Source organism: Bison bison, unplaced genomic scaffold, assembly GCF_000754665.1.
Source record: "Bison bison bison isolate TAMUID 2011002044 unplaced genomic scaffold, Bison_UMD1.0 scf7180017864175, whole genome shotgun sequence".
Taxonomy (NCBI): domain Eukaryota; kingdom Metazoa; phylum Chordata; class Mammalia; order Artiodactyla; family Bovidae; genus Bison; species Bison bison.
The window spans coordinates 29,067-44,792 of record NW_011494747.1 but is presented as its reverse complement, the minus strand read 5'-3'; the positions used below and the strand labels follow the sequence as shown (position 1 = coordinate 44,792).

Below are 15,726 nucleotides of genomic sequence, written 5' to 3'. Positions count from 1 at the left end.
CTTCTCCAGTACCACAATTCAAAAGCATCAATTCTTCTGTGCTCAGCTTTCTTTATAGTCCAACTCTCACATCCATACATGACTACTGGAAAAACCATAGCCTTGACTAGATGGAGCTTTGTTGGCAAAGTAATGTCTCTGCTTTTTAATATGCTGTCTAGGTTGGTCATATGCAAGGAATAAGCATCTTTTAATTTCATGGCAGCAATCACCATCTGCAGTGATTTTGGAGCCCAGAAAAATAAAGTCAGCCACTGTTTCTGCTGTTTCCCCATCTATTTGCCATGAAGTGATGGGACCAGAGGCCATGAGCTTAGTTTTCTGAATGTTGAGCTTTAAGCCAACTTTTTCACTCTCCTCTTTCACTTTCATCAACAGGCTCTTTAGTTCTTCACTTTCTGCCATAAGGGTGTCATCTGCATATCTGTTATTGGTATTTCTCCTGGCAATCTTGATTCCAGCTTCTGCTTCATCCAGCCCAGCATTTCTCATGATGTACTCTGCATAAAAGTTAAATAAGCAGGGTGACAATATACAGCCTTGATGTACGCCTTTTCTTATTTGGAACCAGTCTGTTGTTCCATGTCCAGTTCTAACTGTTGCTTCCTGATCTGCATACAGATTTCTCAAGAGGCAGGTCAGGTGGTCTGATATTCAAGAAAAAGAAATGCAAAAAAGCAAAATGGCTGTCTGAGGAGGCCTTACAAATAGCTGTGAAAAGAAGAGGAGAAAAAAGCAAAGGAGAAAAGGAAAGATATACCCATTTGAATGCAGAGTTCCAAAGAATAGCAAGGAGAGATAAGAAAGCCTTCCTCAGTGATCAATGCAAAAAAAATAGGGGAAAACAATAGAATGGGAAAGACTGGAGATCTCATCAAGAAAATTAGAGATACCAAGGGAACATTTCATGCAATGATGGGTACAATAAAGGACAGGAATGGTATGGACCTAACAGAAGCAGAAGATATTAAGAAGAGGTGACAAGAATACAGAGAAGAACTGTACAAAAAAGAGCTTCACGACCCAGCTAACCACGATGGTGTGATCACTCACTAAGAGCCAGACATCCTAGAATGTGAAGTCAAATGGGCCTTAGAAAGCATCACTATGAACAAAGCTAGTGGAAGTGATGGAATTCCAGTTGAGCTATTTCAAATCCTAAAAGATGATGTTGTGAAAGTGCTGCACTCATTATGCCAGCAAATTTGGAAGACTCAGTAGTGTCCACAGGACTGGAAAAGGTCAGTTTTCATTCCAGTCCCAAAGAAAGGCAATGCCAAAGAATGCTCAAACTACTGTACAATTGCAGTCATCTCACACGCTAGTAAAGTAATGCTCAAAATTCTCCAAGCCAGACTTCATCAATATGTTACCTGTGAACTTCCAGATGTTCAAGCTGGTTTTAGAAAAGGCTGAGGAACCAGAGATCAAATTGCCAACATCTGCTGGATCATCAAGAAAGCAAGAGAGTTCCAGAAAAACATTTATTTCTGCTTTATTGACTATGCCAGATCCTTTGACTGTGTGGATCACAATAAACTGTGGAAAATTCTGAAAGAGATGGGAGCGACTTGTGTGACCATCTCTATATCTAGCTCCTCTGAAAAAAGACTATCTTCTTTGAGTTTTATACATAATAAAATATACTCAATTATTAATATTTCTGGCCTGCTACCTAAATATATAGATTATTTCTAAAGAGTTAACTTATCTTCAGCAATATGATAGGATAATCATCTTACAAGTAAAAAGCAAAATTACTTTTCATTTAAAGATAAATTAAAAAATAAGAAACATTTAACTAAAAATAAACTTGACTTTGTCATTTGTCTCTTTAAAATAATCTTTTGAGGGTCTCTGTTGCCAATAGGACAAAATCCAGAACACCCTAGTGTGGCTCCTAAGGCTTTCCACAAAAAGTGACATTCAGGAAACACTAACTGAGCATCTGCTATGTGTGAAACACTGCACTAGGCACAAAAAAGATTGCAGAAAAGAAACAAGTATGGGTATTGGTCTCTAGGAGCTCCTAGCCAAAAAGGGAAATAGGTGTGCTTTTAAATACTGACAGCTGTGATAGCTATAATAATGGAACCTCCATCAAAATTGTGGAAGATAGAGAAATTAAAGAGCTAGTTAATTACCGTGTTACCTAGCAAATTTACTACCATCCTATCCAAAAAATTGAAAACAGGTATTCAAGTAAATATTTGTACACAAATATTCATAAAAGCACTATTCACAGTAGCCAAAAAGTGGAAACAAACAAATGTTTATCAGTTGATCAATGAATAAATAAGTTGATTTAGCCATACAATGTAATATTTTTCAGTTATAAAAAGACTATAATTCTGATACTTGCTACAGCATAGATAAACCCTGAAAACTTATGATAGGGGATTAAAGCCAGACAGTGAAGGTCACATGGTATATGATTCCATTTATATGTAATATCTAGAATAGGTAAATCACTGAGACAGGAAATAGCTTAGTGGTTTTCAGGGGCTGTATGTAGGGGAGAATCAAAAATGACTGCTAATAAGTGCAGGATTTCCTTTAGCATGAAGTCTTGGAACTTGATGGAGGTGATGGCAAGCTAACAATGTGGATGTACTAAACACCACCAAATTGTACACTTTAAGTAGTTAATTATTACTTTTATATTATGAGAATTTTAAGTTCATTTAAAATGGACTAGTTAACAAAGCATGCATGTTAAGACACTTCAGTTGTGTCTGACTCTTTGCCAGCCCATGGACAATAGCCTTCCAGGGTCCTCTGCCCATGGAATTCTCCAGACAAGAATTCTGGAGTGGGTTGCCACTCCCTTCTCCAGGGGATCTTCCTGACCCAGGATCAAACCCAGGTCTCCTGCATTGCAGGCCAATTCTTTACTATCTGAGCCACCAGGGAAGCCCAAACAGAGCTTGTGTGTGTGTGTTAGTTGCTCAGATGTGTCCAACTCTTTGTGACCCCATGGACTATAGCTCACCAGGCTCCTCTGTCCACAGGATCCTCCAGGCAAGAATACTGGAGTGGGTTGCCATGCTCTTCTTCAGGGAATTTTCCTGACCCAGGGATTGAACCCAGGTCTCTGGCATTCCAGGAAGATTCTTTACCATTTGAGCTGGGAAGCCCCATAGATAATGTTTAATGGAAAATGCCTCACCAAGAAAGTCAGTGTTGAAAAAGATAGAAATTCAGGTGGAGTTTTGACAGTGACACTATTGGGAAAGGCTTGTAGAAAGCAGGAACTTTATTGGCAACATCCTAGAGATTGAGGAATGTCATTTGTGGTCTTGAAATATTGAACCTTGTTTTCTACTTGAATGTGGTGCAGAGGTGGTAACTGCCCACTGCTCACTGATCAGATGTGCTTACTTTGAAGATATTATCCTGTTGGTTAGCTTTTGAAGGACTTGTATCTCTTTTCCAGATCTGTGCGTTTCAGATGGTACCAAGGGTTTTATTCTGCTGGCTCACAGCCAGTGACATGGGCCATTGATAATGTCTATATTGGTCCACAATGTGAAGAGATGTGTAACGGACACGGGAGTTGTATCAATGGAACCAAGTGTATATGTGATCCTGGTTATTCAGGTCCAACCTGTAAAATAAGCACCAAAAATCCTGATTTTCTCAAGGATGATTTTGAAGGTAATCTTTTCTTATGAAACCTATATAACTTTGTGAAAGAATTTACACATTAAGCACAGTTTGTGTCTGCTGTCGCTTCAGTCATGTCTGATTCTTTGTGACCTTATAGACTGTATCCCACCAGGCTTCTCTGTCCATGGGATTCTCCAGGCAAGAATACTGGAGTGGGTAGCCGTTCCCTTCTCCAGGGGATCTTCCAACTCAGGGATTGAACCCGGGTCTCCTGCTTACAGGCAGATTCTTTACCATTTGAGCCACCAGGGAAGCCTTGCTTTTTTTGTTTGTTTGTTTTTAACTTATTTAAAGCCTTGCTTTTAAATGTGCTCCTCAGGATTTCATCCTTGACTATATTGTCTTCTCATGTGGTACACTCTGCCTTTCAGGCTTTCCTGGTAGCTCAGACAGTAAAGAATCTGCCTGTAATGCAGGACACTCTGGTTTGATCCCTGAGTCCAGAAGATTCCCTGGAGAAGGAAATGGCAACCCACTCCAGTATTCTTGCCTGGAGAATCCCATAGGCAGAAGAGCCTTGAGGGCTACAGTTCATGGGGTCACAAAGAGTTGGACACGACTGAGCAATTCACATACACACACGCACACACAATTTGTAATATAAAAGTAATCATTAGTGAAAGTCATTCAGTCGTGTCCAACTCCTTGCAACCCTATGGACTATACACTCCATGGAATTCTCCAAGCCAGAGTACTGGAGTGGGTATCCTATCTCTTCTCCAATAGATCTTCCTGACCCGGGAATCAAACAGGGTCTCCTGTCTTGCAGGCAGATACTTTACCAGCTGAGCTACTAAGTTTCACCCTAATATTTCATTATTTTTCACTACATTTGGAACCACCCATGCCTTTGTTTAGTTCTGAACTTCATAGGATTCCATTTTTGAAACAAAATCAGTAAGAGTGAACAAGACTGTAATTAAGAAAAAATAAGGCTATTTTCTAATCAATGATAATTTTGGAAAATGTCTATATAGAGAGTTAATCTTAGATGACAACATAGAAAAACGTGTACTATAATTGAAATTATTCACAATTGTATATGCATCAGATATGCGCTCTGATAAAATTGGGAAAACGTTCTCATAAGAGAAAGTCTTAAATGTGATAGCTATCTGTGTTAGAATGGTGGTGGTGATTTAGTCACTATGTCCAACTCTTTGCAACCCTATAGACTGGAGCCCGCCAGGCTCCTCTGTCCATGGGATTTCCCAAGCAAGAACACTGGAGTGGATTGCCGTTTCCTTCCCCAGGGGTTCTGCCCACCCCAGGGATCAAACCCACGTCTTCTACATTGCAGACAGATTCTTTACCACTGAGCCATCAGGGAAGTCCATATCTAGGTTAGAAAAAGGGGATTAATTTTTTTTTCCCCAAGTTGCCTGTGAATGTTTTGCAATGTATCTATGGCTTCAAGGTATACTTTAAAATTAGGTTTAGATATATCAATACAGTGGAATAATAGTTATAAAAAGGAATGAAATACTGATACATGCTGCAGTATAGATGAATCTTGAAAGCATTATGCTAAGTAGAAGACGTCAAACACGTGTCATATTTTTATGAAGCACTCAAAACAGGCAAATCCGTAGAAACAGAAAGAAGATTAATGGTTGCCAGGGTGGGTGAGGGGAAAATGGAGATCAATTGCTTACTGGATACAAGATTTCCTTTATGGGTAATGAAAATTCTGGAGCTAGCTAGCAGTGATGGTTGCACAACATTATGAATGTACTAAATGCCATTGAATCATTCATTTTAAAATGGTTAAATGGCAAAATTAATGTATTATGTCTTTTACCACAATCGAAAAAGGTCAATAACTGAAGAGATTGGTGAGTTGGTTTCAAAAGACATTATTTAATAGGAAATATTAAATTACACTGAAATTTCTCACATTAAAACTGTAGCTTTTAAAATACTGTATAACACTGGCCTGATACTGTCCTCTCAGTAGCAAGGACACAGTAAAGAAGTCAGTGGAAAGGTCTCATTACCCTTCTTTAATTCTGAACTGACGCACTCTGAGCAGCCAGTGTCTGCTTTTGCAGAGGAGCAGAATGGAAGGAACAGTTTGGCTGGACCATAGATACTAGGGAAAGGCCCCCTTCCTTTGTCATGTGGACCCTTAAATTATACAGCCAGTGTTAAACAATTCAAACAAGCTAAAATGTTGAAAAGACCTCTTACCCCCAAATCTATGACTTAAATATTTGTGACTTCATATTTTAAAACTACACAAAGCATTTGGCATATTCTTTTTAAAAATATGTGGCTATATTTGGGGTCATAGGTAAACCACATTTTCCATTCTTTTCAGGTCAGCTAGAATCTGATAGATTCTTATTAATGAGTGGTGGAAAGCCATCTCGGAAGTGTGGAATCCTTTCCAGTGGAAACAACCTCTTTTTCAACGAAGATGGCTTACGCATGTTGATGACACGAGATCTGGATTTATCACATGCTAGGTAATCATTTTTAAATGCTGTTGAAGAACTACCTTGTAATGTAAAGTAGCAGAATGTAATCAAGTCAAAAAGAAGCAGAGATCTCAAGGACAAGGCCTCCCATTGGAAATGCTATGCTTCTGGCTTGTCAAAGACTCCATTAAGACACAGTTTACACAATTTTCATTCTAAAACTGAGAGAGATCATGCAATAACTAGATCAGAAATGAAACGGAGCTAAACAGAAAGAGGCTAATACCTGGTCTACTAGGTGGTGACCAGGAAATGACAATGTTTACCTTGTTTTAACTTTAAGAACATAATCTTCTTTATCCACCGTCTACAGACTACTTTTCATTAGCACCTGGTCTATATAGAAATTATTTACCATGCTCAGGAGAAAGCGTGATTGAAATTCAGTGTGCTCACAGATTATTCAGCATTAATTTTATATCTATTAACAATTTAAGAATGTCTAAAGCGTAGGCTTGTTGTTTATAAGCATTTCTTTCCAATGATTTGCTCATACATTCGAGTCACTCATTTTCTAAATTAAGCACAGTCACTCAGAAGCAAACATTTTAAACTGGCTCCGAGGATTATGTCCTGTCAAGATGTGTATCCCTTGATCATTTGATGAGCCAAAAACTTAGCCAGGAAAATAAAAAATACAGTTTACAATGTATAAAATGGAACCCTGACCTATATTTGCAAGTGAATAAAGAAATCATGTTCTATCTTTTGAAATATTTCAGAGTATCTTAAAATATGTTTTAACATATCCTCCTCTTTCTCTTAAGTTGTTTCATTTATTGAATTATAAGTTTGATCATGCTTCATATAAAATATAATTCTATCAATAAGAATAATTTTACAGTTACAGAAAGCAAGATTTTATTTATCCCCATTCTATTTTAGTGCATATGGTTTAATTTACTGCTCTTTATCTAAGAATTATCACTGGCAACTGAATTCTCTAATTTAGAAATTATTAGGCTTTTCTAAATAATTCTTACATGGTTTATCTATAACTAAATTAATATAAACATTTTCCCAATACAAGTAGACAATATACTAAAAGTGTTTCTCTGTAAACAATTATTGTTTTTATAGGTAAAAGCTTTACAAGGCAGTAACCATGTATTTTTTTCATTAATCCAATGTTAAAAACTCTATTATTTATCTCATCTCAGTAGCATGCTGTGTAGGATTTGCATATATTGACCTCAAAATGCTCCATGTAAAATCCCAGTTTTCTCGGGGTTATAAGGTAAATGAATGTCCTGATAGTGGATATGGGGGAGGGGAGGAACCCATGAAGAATGCATGATTTTGTATACGAAACTGATAACTTTTATTATATGCCCCAATATATTTCATATGTTTGACATGCATTCATAATTGGGTATGTGTATTGGGTTACATAGGAAACGTATTTTGCATTACCAGCTAGCACAGCAGCCAGACCAGGAACCAACAGCTCTCCTGCCAAAGATAACATGTGAGCTGGTTTTCATTGGCAGTCCAGCTGCCACTCTGTCCACCTCCCTGCCAGCTGGGAAGGCTGCCACTGGCTGACCGCCACATCTGTCGATGACCAGTATCAGCCGTCCCAGATGCAGCAAGAGTCAGAGGCTGGCACTGCCCACCATCCACACCACCCCACACTCATGCTCCCCTGCTCCTGGCACAAAACGCAGACAAGAGGCTCAAGCTTAACACACCTCTTCCAAAAAATGTCTGGCCTTTCAAAAAGAGGTGCTACAACTGGTGAATTTAAAAGTATCTCACAAAACCAATAATATGAGATCTGAAAAACTACTGGTAAAAGATGGGAATGGATGATTTTGTGGATAAATGACAAACTATATTAATTGCATTCTTTCAGTTTCAAAGACAAGGATACAGATTTATCTTAGATAGATAGCAATACACACTCCCAAATTTGGACTGCTCCCATCTTCTTAAAGAATAGCCAGAGAGCAGGATAAATGCTCAAATCCCTCAGACACTCCCTTGTTGGTGGGTGGTGGGGTGGAGGGATACCAAATATCAATATGGATACAGAGTAGCCTTTTTCAGACTTCACATTTTACTAACTCCCTTTCACATTTAAAAGGGAAATCAAACTTTGGAACAATTATTTTGAATGTTCATTAAATCATCGTATTCATTAAAGCTGTGAGTTCCCCCTATTACCATGTGCACTTGTCTACAGTAAATTTTACTTGTATCAGATTTGTGCAGTTCTTCATGCGACTAGGATGTGGTAAAGGTGTTCCAGATCCCAGGAGCCAACCTGTGCTTCTACAATATTCTCTCAATGGTGGCCTCTCGTGGAGTCTCCTTCAAGAGTTCCTTTTCAGCAACTCCAGCAATGTGGGCAGGTACATCGCCCTGGAGATACCTCTGAAAGCCCGTTCTGCTTCTACTCGCCTCCGCTGGTGGCAACCATCTGAAAATGGGCACTTCTACAGTCCCTGGGTTATCGACCAGGTCGGTCCCTTCAAGATTAACTATTATAATTTTGTCATTTGCACTGAATGTGGCTTTAGAAAGCAGTTAGGCCAACCCCTTGCTCAGTAGAGGAGGTCCAGGACCCACAAGTTGGGTGACTTATCCAAGGGCATGTTACTAGATTAGATATGGCATTTAGCTTCCTTTCATTCTCTGGTTCCTCAAATGTCTGAGCCTATAAAAATGAATGACACAATAGAAGGCCCAGGTCCTGCTCATAGAGGATTCTGCCATATGGTTAGAGGGACTTTATTAACCGTGATTCAAGGCTATAATTCTCTGAAAAGGAAAATATGCAAATTAGCATTTGTGCCACATACAGTAGTTCCCATATCCTCTTTCCTAACCTTTGAAGAAAAAAAATAAGTAAATCTCCCTAACATCCTTATGAACAGTTCTAAAGGATCTTCATACATAATAAAATGCATATCCAATAGAACTCAAAGAACTTGTTAAAAAAACAGTAGAATCCCTGCAAAGAATTGGAACTGAAATGCCTTAGGATACAACTGTTCTTAAATAGAAATTTTACTTGGAAAAATCACATATAACCAAATTTTGCATTCCCAGCTTGGGTGCATGTAGTTTCCAAAGGCACAGTTTGGCCCATGAATGGTTTTGTCAGTCTTTCAATTTGTTTCTGTAGCTTCTTGCCAGATGGGCAAGCAGACCACATAAACAGGAGCATTCTGAAAGGCCCCCTAACATTATGCTTGCTGAATAATGCCAGTTCTGAGCAATCTGACAGATAAAAACAAACAAAAAAAGGACTGAACTTTCTCATGTCTCAAAACCAAATTGAAAAGTTTTTCTTTAAAAAATATATTTCAGATCCTCATTGGAGGAAATATTTCTGGCAATACAGTCTTGGAGGATGATTTCACAACTCTGGATAGTAGGAAGTGGCTGCTTCACCCCGGAGGCACCAAGATGCCTGTGTGCGGCTCTACAGGTGATGCCCTTGTCTTCATTGAAAAGGCCAGCACCCGTTACGTGGTCACCACGGACATTGCTGTGAATGAGGATTCCTTCCTACAGATAGATTTTGCTGCCTCCTGCTCGGTCACAGATTCTTGTTATGGTGAGTGTTACCTTCCTAGGTGGAGCAACAAGCATGTATAAATGAGCATCCATGACTGCCACAGTCAAAGGACTGAACTACACTTCCAAGAAGTCTCTAAGTAAAACACAAGTGCACTTTCAGTCCAACCACAACTGCATTCTTAATAATGTTGTGGGTAATTTGAGTTTTAAAAAGCCTCAGAATGTAAACTTATTTTAAGTATATGTTCATGAAGACTTCTTTTATATATGTGATACCCAAAGATTTGTATGATTTTGTAACTCCAGATTTATTTAATTTATTTTTTAATTGAAAGATAAATGTTTTAGAGAATTGTATTGGTTTCTGCCAAACATCAACATGAAGCAGTCACCAACATGAATTAGTATACATATATCCCTCCCTCTTGAACCTCCCTGCCACCTCCCTCCACATCCCACCTCTCTAGGTTGTTACAGAGCAGCAGTTTGAGTTCCCTGGTCATATAGCAAATTCCCATTGGTGATCTATTTTACATATGGTAATGTAAGTTTCCTCGTTACTCTCTCCTCCTGGTGGCTCAGACAGTAAACAATCTACCTGCAGTGCAGGAGACCTGGGTTCGATCCCTGGGTCAGGAAGATCTCCTGGAGAAGGGAATGGCAACCCACTCCAGTATTCTTGCCTGGAGAATTCCATAGTCCTTGGAGTCACAAGGAGTTGTACACGATTGAGCGACTAACTCTTTCTACATTTTCTCTCCATACATCCCAACCTCTCCTTCCTAAATCCAGAATTTTTAGGTATCATATTTACAGAATAAAAGAGTCATCACATAAGGAATGTCAGAGTCAGCAGTAGGATTTACACACACAGGGTTTTACATGTGTTTTAATTCATAGGGCTTTAGATTAGTCCCGTTATTGTCTCCTTTCCATTCTCCCAGGATTCATGAAATTTTATTGTTACCATTTTGCCTAATACTTTCTGCCATTGTGGATCATAGTTTAGTCTAAACCACCCTGACTGTAACTAGTTTTCATCTTCTAGGTTGTACACCTACACACATACCTTACACACACACACACACACACATACATGGACCTATCTTAGGAGCAATAAATGCTGCCATCATTGCATAATCGGACACTTCACTGGAATTTGCAGATCCATCAAGATTCTGGGGACTTCCTAGTCTTTCGCCACCCTGTATCACTGTTCTTCCAAGAGATCTAAACTAGAATGTTCACAAGGACCTTGTTCTATTTTAGATTCTTGGGGCCTAAAATCTGGAGAAATTTGTTACTTCCAAGGTCCTGCAAAATCCAGATTTTTCATATTTCCATTAGGCTGAACTTAATGGACAGATCTTAGGGAAAAGCTCAGAAGTGCTCTTTCTACCTTGGACTCAATCAATCAGCATAAACTAGTCAGTAGAGGTGGAACTTGAGAAAGTATAAGGTATATAGCCTGTCTTCACACAGTCCAGTTGAGGGGATGCTTCAGAAAGTTAAAGTCCAATAAATGACTAAATCAAGTGCTTGATGGAGTGGTACTAATGCAAAACTGTAATGAGAGTTCAGCCAAGGGAGAGATAACCAATGGATGGCCAATCCTAGAAGTTTGGGAAATTTCACAAAGAAGCTAAGTATCAAGTGAGCATTGATAGTTGGAGTGAATTTGAAGGGTAAGTGAGGAAGAAGATACCCCAAGCTGGTCTGATAGCATAATGTGGGAGTTCTCCTGGTCCATGGGAATACTATAAGCAGACAAGCCTGAATAGACAATATTTGCATCTAATGGAGGAGGACAGAGTGCTAATTTTGAAAACACAAAGGGACTTTTGGGTCCTTGACACCCACCCACTGTCCATAGACACAATCAATGAGAAACCAAAGAGGTAAGTTATGACATGGCCGGCCAGACTGCAGTGGAACCAGGACTGAAACTCTGCCCATGTAAGCCCAGTCATGTGTATTTTCTACTGTGGAGTAGGGCAACTTCTTGAGAAAGATTGAACTGAATAAAAAAAGAGGAAAGTGGCTAATCTTTGTTGGCATCAAATTAAGAAGGGCATTTAAAGGCAAGTATAGGAATTTGTGCTTGACAAAGTCATGAATAAGAGGACATGAGTGCAGGGGGGTAGTATGGTGGATTTTAAGGAGATTAGCCCATGAACCAATGAAGGTGGGTAAAGAAGAATCCTGGCAAAGAAGTGTTGGTGGATATCTCTGTAGGAGGTGATGAAAACTTGCACTACTTGCCATGAACACAAATAGAAGAGATAAAACTAGTATGATACACTGAAGACCAAAAGGAAAGCAGCAGCAGACCTCAAAGCCAGGTGACATATTGAACATAAAGGGTAAAGAAGAAAGAAGTAAATTTTCTAAAATAATTTCTAAATTTTAAACCCAGAAAACTAATGCAGGAGCATTGTCACTGAGAGAATTTGGTAGTTAAGAAGAGATGTTTACGTGTATACCTATTGCTGATTCATGTTGATGTGTGGCAAAAACTAACACAATATTGTAAAGCAATTATCCTCCAATTTCAAATAAATAAAGAAGAGATGTTATTTATGAGAGAAAATGAGTTTTTATTTAGTTTGGTGCAAATAGTTTGAGGTAGAGATATCCTTTAATGTGGAGGGCTTACAATGTAGAAAACAGGAACTTTGTACTGTTCATCACACTATGCCAGCATCCAGCACAATGCCAGGCTTAACAAATTTGCTGAATGAATAAAACCAACTTTGAGATGCAAAATTGGGATATTTGGGCACAGAAATAGTAGTTGAAGCCCAAGGAGGGTATGTGTAGAATAGAAGGCCAGAGATGGAGGCTGGAAAGATGCCCATAGCTGGGCTAGTTAGCAGAGAAGTCGGAAGGAAATAAGACAGGAGATTCAGAATAATGTCTTGCAAAAGAAAGGGACATTTCAAGAATCAGGGAGCCATCAATAATGTCCAGTGCTGAAGGGAGGAGAGGAACAGTGAATAGTGAGACGAGCCATTGTATTTAACTAAAAAGGCCACCAGGAGCCTTAGAGCAGTGAGTGGTACCACGCTGGCTGCACAGGAAAGTGCCCCCAGGGAACTTTAAACCTCCCAACATCTTGGCCTGCCCCACAAGAGTGAAATCCCAATCTCTGCAGATGGGACTCTGACATTGGTACTTTCTAAATGTACCCAGGTGATTTCATTGTGCAACCGAGACTGAGAATCATGGTCTTAGGGAAGGCAATTTCAATAGGGAGGTGTGGACTGAAGTAGTTTATAATGTCAAGAAGGGACTAGAGAGAGAAATATAAAACATAGAGTATAGGTTGAATGTTTTGGAGAAAGAGAAAGGAAAAAAATCTCATTCCGTAGACCCACAGCCTGATTGCCCATTTGGGCATGAATTTCATGACTTTCAGCTACTTCTTTTACTTCTCTGATTTCCCAGTATATTCCATAACACAACAAAGCAAGGCTATATAAGAGTGTAAAAGAGATTTTTCAATTTCTTAGGAGTTTCTCCTAATCAAGAGAAAATTTGGCATAAGTTGGTCAGGATCCCTATAGAATGGTTAAATTTTAAGAAATCTGCTCAATTTTTTAAAACTATTTTAAAAGGAACCATTGTAACGTATGGTTGCTATGTTCTGTATTTGTATGTTGACCTTTAAATAAACAGACAAAATATACTATAGTTATTATAATATGTAAGTGATATCTAGTTTATATATTTGTATAACATATGTGCCATAACTATTAGATTAAATAATAAACATATCAATTTTAACTGTTACTATGATTGCTTTAACTATATATAAAACAATAAATTAAAACATATGAAAACATAAGTAATCATGGTTCCTGGATCATCAGATATGTATTTCTAACCAGAATAATGCCTTCTGTTTCAGCTATTGAATTGGAATACTCGATAGATCTTGGATTGTCCTGGCATCCATTGATAAGGGACTGTTTGCCTACCAATGTTGAATGCAGTCGTTATCACCTGCAGCGCATCCTGGTGTCAGATACTTTCAACAAGTGGACCAGAATCACTGTGCCTCTCCCGCCTTACACCAGGTATGAATGTTTCTGCATGTAGTGAACCCAAATGCAATATAGTTTTCATGTCCAATTTCAGAACAGCAAGATTAAATGTTATATGAGATTTTGTTACGTGTTGATGATATTGCCATGCATGAATTTATTAAAGTGCTGTAAATAAGTAAAAAAGAAATCAGTTTTTATGGTGACATTGTTCTGTGTTTTCCCCAAATCCAGGTCTTTACTGACTTTTATCTCTAGTGTATTTTTCAAATGGTATATGAAAGAAAACAGTGCCAGATCAGTAAGCTTCTCTAATTTATTATGCCAAGAACAAGTCTTAATGGATTTAAATGGAGTCTATTTTCTGTCAGTTAGACTACTGTAAATATAGCAGTGAGTGGTATATTAAATGGATGTAGCACACAAATGTGTACTAAAATTACTGTTTACTTTTGAAATTTTGTTGTGAGCAGTATCTTGAGAATTACCACCTGGAGCATTCTTTTATGTGAAAAACAATTGTGAATGCTTCTTCCTTGTGTCTTTAAGAAATGACAGTATCTTATAAAACTGACTGGTAGATGCTGGTAGAAAAGTTGTCTAAACTATCTGTATATTGGCTTTCGTGTTGGAGAAAAGCAGAGAATTCACCTTGCCTGGTGGGATAGTGTTACATGCCTCTCTCTCTTTTCACCATCTAAGTAGATAGATAATCAGTTGCTGCCTTTAAGAAAGAAGCAAAGCAACCAAAGCAGTCCATGGAATAGGAGTTATAGTTTGGGCTCATTATCATTCTCTCCCTTCCACAAATGAAGAAGGAATAAATCTTCCTAGCAAATGATCGTAAAATTTAGCCATTCATCTAGGGCATAAGTTTTCCTGGGATTTTCATAAATGGGATGGTTTCGGTTACTAACAGCCCAGGGCTCCTCTACAATTGCTGGCTCAGGGGTACAAGACTATATTAACTGTCAGCAGAGTTGCCAAGTTTAAATGAGATACGTGAGATTTAGTTGCTCATTAAAGGTATTGCCATGCATGAATTATTAAGGCAATCTTAATAAGTAAAATAGAAAAAAAAATTCCATTAAGGCAGTAGTCTTTTAAGTCATTATGAATTCTGTGAATTATTACCGAGCTACTTGGTAGCATTTTGCAAATAAATGACATTCTAAGATAAACTGCAGCTCATCATTATACCCTTGAGTCTTTTATGTAAAAGTGATTAATCCTCATCTTTTAATCTGTCTTTTGTCTCTTGCACATACTCATATAACATTTTTGACCCTTTCAAATGTCATTTGAAAAATCTGATGAGCAGCCATTTCATCTTGTTATCATATTGAAAATACGCAGTTTGTTTATTATATTACCCTCTAAGCTCATGTTGTACAGTGGTCTTAAAGACAACACTGGTTTATAAAAAGGCCCTCTGGGTAATTCAGAAATAAATGTACATGGATGGAACCCAAGCCAGACCCCCTTCTGGTCATGCTCTGCACTATGCCAAAGATCAATTAGAACAAGAGCCAGAATCAGAACACTTTGTCTCAAGCTCGTCAGTGTACTTTATCGGCTCTTACATACAGTTGCTTTTTAAATATGGTGCTTTCTTATTTTGAGCTGAACTGCCTCAACATCTGCCCAGTACTGGGAATTCAATGTTTATGTTGCCCTTCAGGACAGAATTGAGGATTTTAGTTTGTAGTTCTTCACTATAAACAGACATGATGCTGATAACTTAAAGTCACGTGCTTAAGTGGGGATTAAGAGTGACTGTGACAATGTGCCAGCTGTAGGTTTGCTCACTCACTAATCATGTGACCACAAATCTAGGATACCATTATTGTTGGCACAGTGGTAGAAAGAGTCAACTGAGGTTGGGTGTCCACAAATTGACATCAAACCATTAGCCAAACTGAAATGACTGGTAGTCATCAGTAGTGATTATTCATTCATTAAGTCAATCATTAAGCATGTATTTTTAAAGTATTTAATCATGA

The 15,726-nt window shown here is 38.3% G+C and overlaps 1 protein-coding gene across 1 annotated transcript in view; it reads left to right on the top strand.

Annotated features, from left to right (window-relative positions):
* Positions 1-15,726, top strand: part of LOC104990283 (reelin) — a 531,703-nt gene that overhangs the window by 488,348 nt on the left and 27,629 nt on the right. Inside the window, exons 42-46 of the mRNA XM_010842284.1 lie at positions 3,437-3,657; positions 5,990-6,137; positions 8,354-8,612; positions 9,465-9,714; positions 13,588-13,756. Of these exons, the coding sequence (XP_010840586.1) occupies positions 3,437-3,657; positions 5,990-6,137; positions 8,354-8,612; positions 9,465-9,714; positions 13,588-13,756 (1,047 nt within the window). The remainder of the gene's footprint in view (positions 1-3,436; positions 3,658-5,989; positions 6,138-8,353; positions 8,613-9,464; positions 9,715-13,587; positions 13,757-15,726) is intronic.